Below are 1,250 nucleotides of genomic sequence, written 5' to 3'. Positions count from 1 at the left end.
TAAATAAGGGCCCTAAAATTTCGACCCCCCTCAAATTCACTGTATAATTCGCACACTAGACTGTTATCTGCAATCTTCAGGTAACTGAGCCTCTGGCCAACACTGTCCTGCTTTCAGCTTTAGTTTTCGCCTGTGGAGGGAAGATGACTTTCTACGATGGCATTTACCCGTTCTACTCGCTACAAAGGAGCCCGTTCATCTTCGACATCAGCCTGCTGGTGGTGATCCTGGTTTTCTCGGTTCTGGCTGTCAGCTTCCTCTTCATTCTACCGGGAATACGTGGCAAATCAGTGAGTTGGATCAGTTTGTCTAGAACGCTTTTTTTATAGGCTATCTACAACTTTAATAAGGATCAATGATAAATAAGGATGTGAGATGATCGAAGGGTGAGAGCTTTAAAAAAATTATATTTTAAAATACGTGCCAAGTTCTTAGAAACCTAATTGTTGTTCAAATGGTTTCATATCGTTTGGAAAACTTTAATGCCATCAAAAATGTCTCAAATTGTGCAAATTGTGTAACCATCAGGTGAAAGGTGATTCGCTGTACCTTGAATTGAGTTGTCAAGCATAGTAGCCATTTCATACAGGCCTATTTATTTTTACAAATATGTGCATTTTTGAGGGAAATAGATGACTTTTCTGTGCTCGTTTTTAAAAATACTCTGGGTCTGTACAGTAACACCATTTAAACTAAAATGACATATATGGGTTTTTTTTGTCAGTTTTGTTGACATTTCTGTGCCCTTGTTGATTTACAAACATAATGTGAAGTCTTTTACATCAGCTCTTCAGTCAAAGATGTAGAAAAATGTGAAAGATTTTGTGTCAGAAAAGGGAGAGATGAATATTAAAATAAAATGCCCTATTTTTCAGAGACTGTTCTGGATGTTCAGGATAATCATTAGTTTATTTATTGGAGTTGTTTTAGTAGGTGAGTATTCCCAGTATTTTTCAATAAGTTAATCTGGAAATCTTGTTTGTTGCTATATGTTTATATTGGCCTCAAAAATATTTTCCTATTTAACATGAATTTAAAATGCATGAATATCATTGCATTAGACAACAAACGCTGCTTGAGTTTTTCTCTCATTTCTCCAATGACATTTAACCAAGGTCAAGGTGATTACCAGTGAGTGTCTGTCATTAAATTTAATTGGTTTGATTTGACATATTTGTTACGTAATGCAATAGCATTCATAGTCATAAAAGTGTGAGTAAGAGTCTAAATATTCAACTGGAACAATAGAA

The 1,250-nt window shown here is 35.2% G+C and overlaps 1 protein-coding gene across 1 annotated transcript in view; it reads left to right on the top strand.

Moving 5' to 3' along the window:
* The window catches only part of LOC107589347 (dual oxidase maturation factor 2-like), a 6,458-nt gene that overhangs the window by 2,166 nt on the left and 3,042 nt on the right, over positions 1–1,250 (top strand). Inside the window, exons 2-3 of the mRNA XM_016277761.1 lie at positions 118–290; positions 876–960. Of these exons, the coding sequence (XP_016133247.1) occupies positions 118–290; positions 876–960 (258 nt within the window). The remainder of the gene's footprint in view (positions 1–117; positions 291–875; positions 961–1,250) is intronic.

This window comes from Sinocyclocheilus grahami, unplaced genomic scaffold, assembly GCF_001515645.1.
Source record: "Sinocyclocheilus grahami isolate Dianchi unplaced genomic scaffold, SAMN03320097.WGS_v1.1 scaffold115.1, whole genome shotgun sequence".
NCBI classification, from domain to species: Eukaryota; Metazoa; Chordata; class Actinopteri; order Cypriniformes; family Cyprinidae; genus Sinocyclocheilus; species Sinocyclocheilus grahami.
Note: the sequence above shows the minus strand (reverse complement) of the source record. Positions and strands in the feature narration are given on the sequence as shown.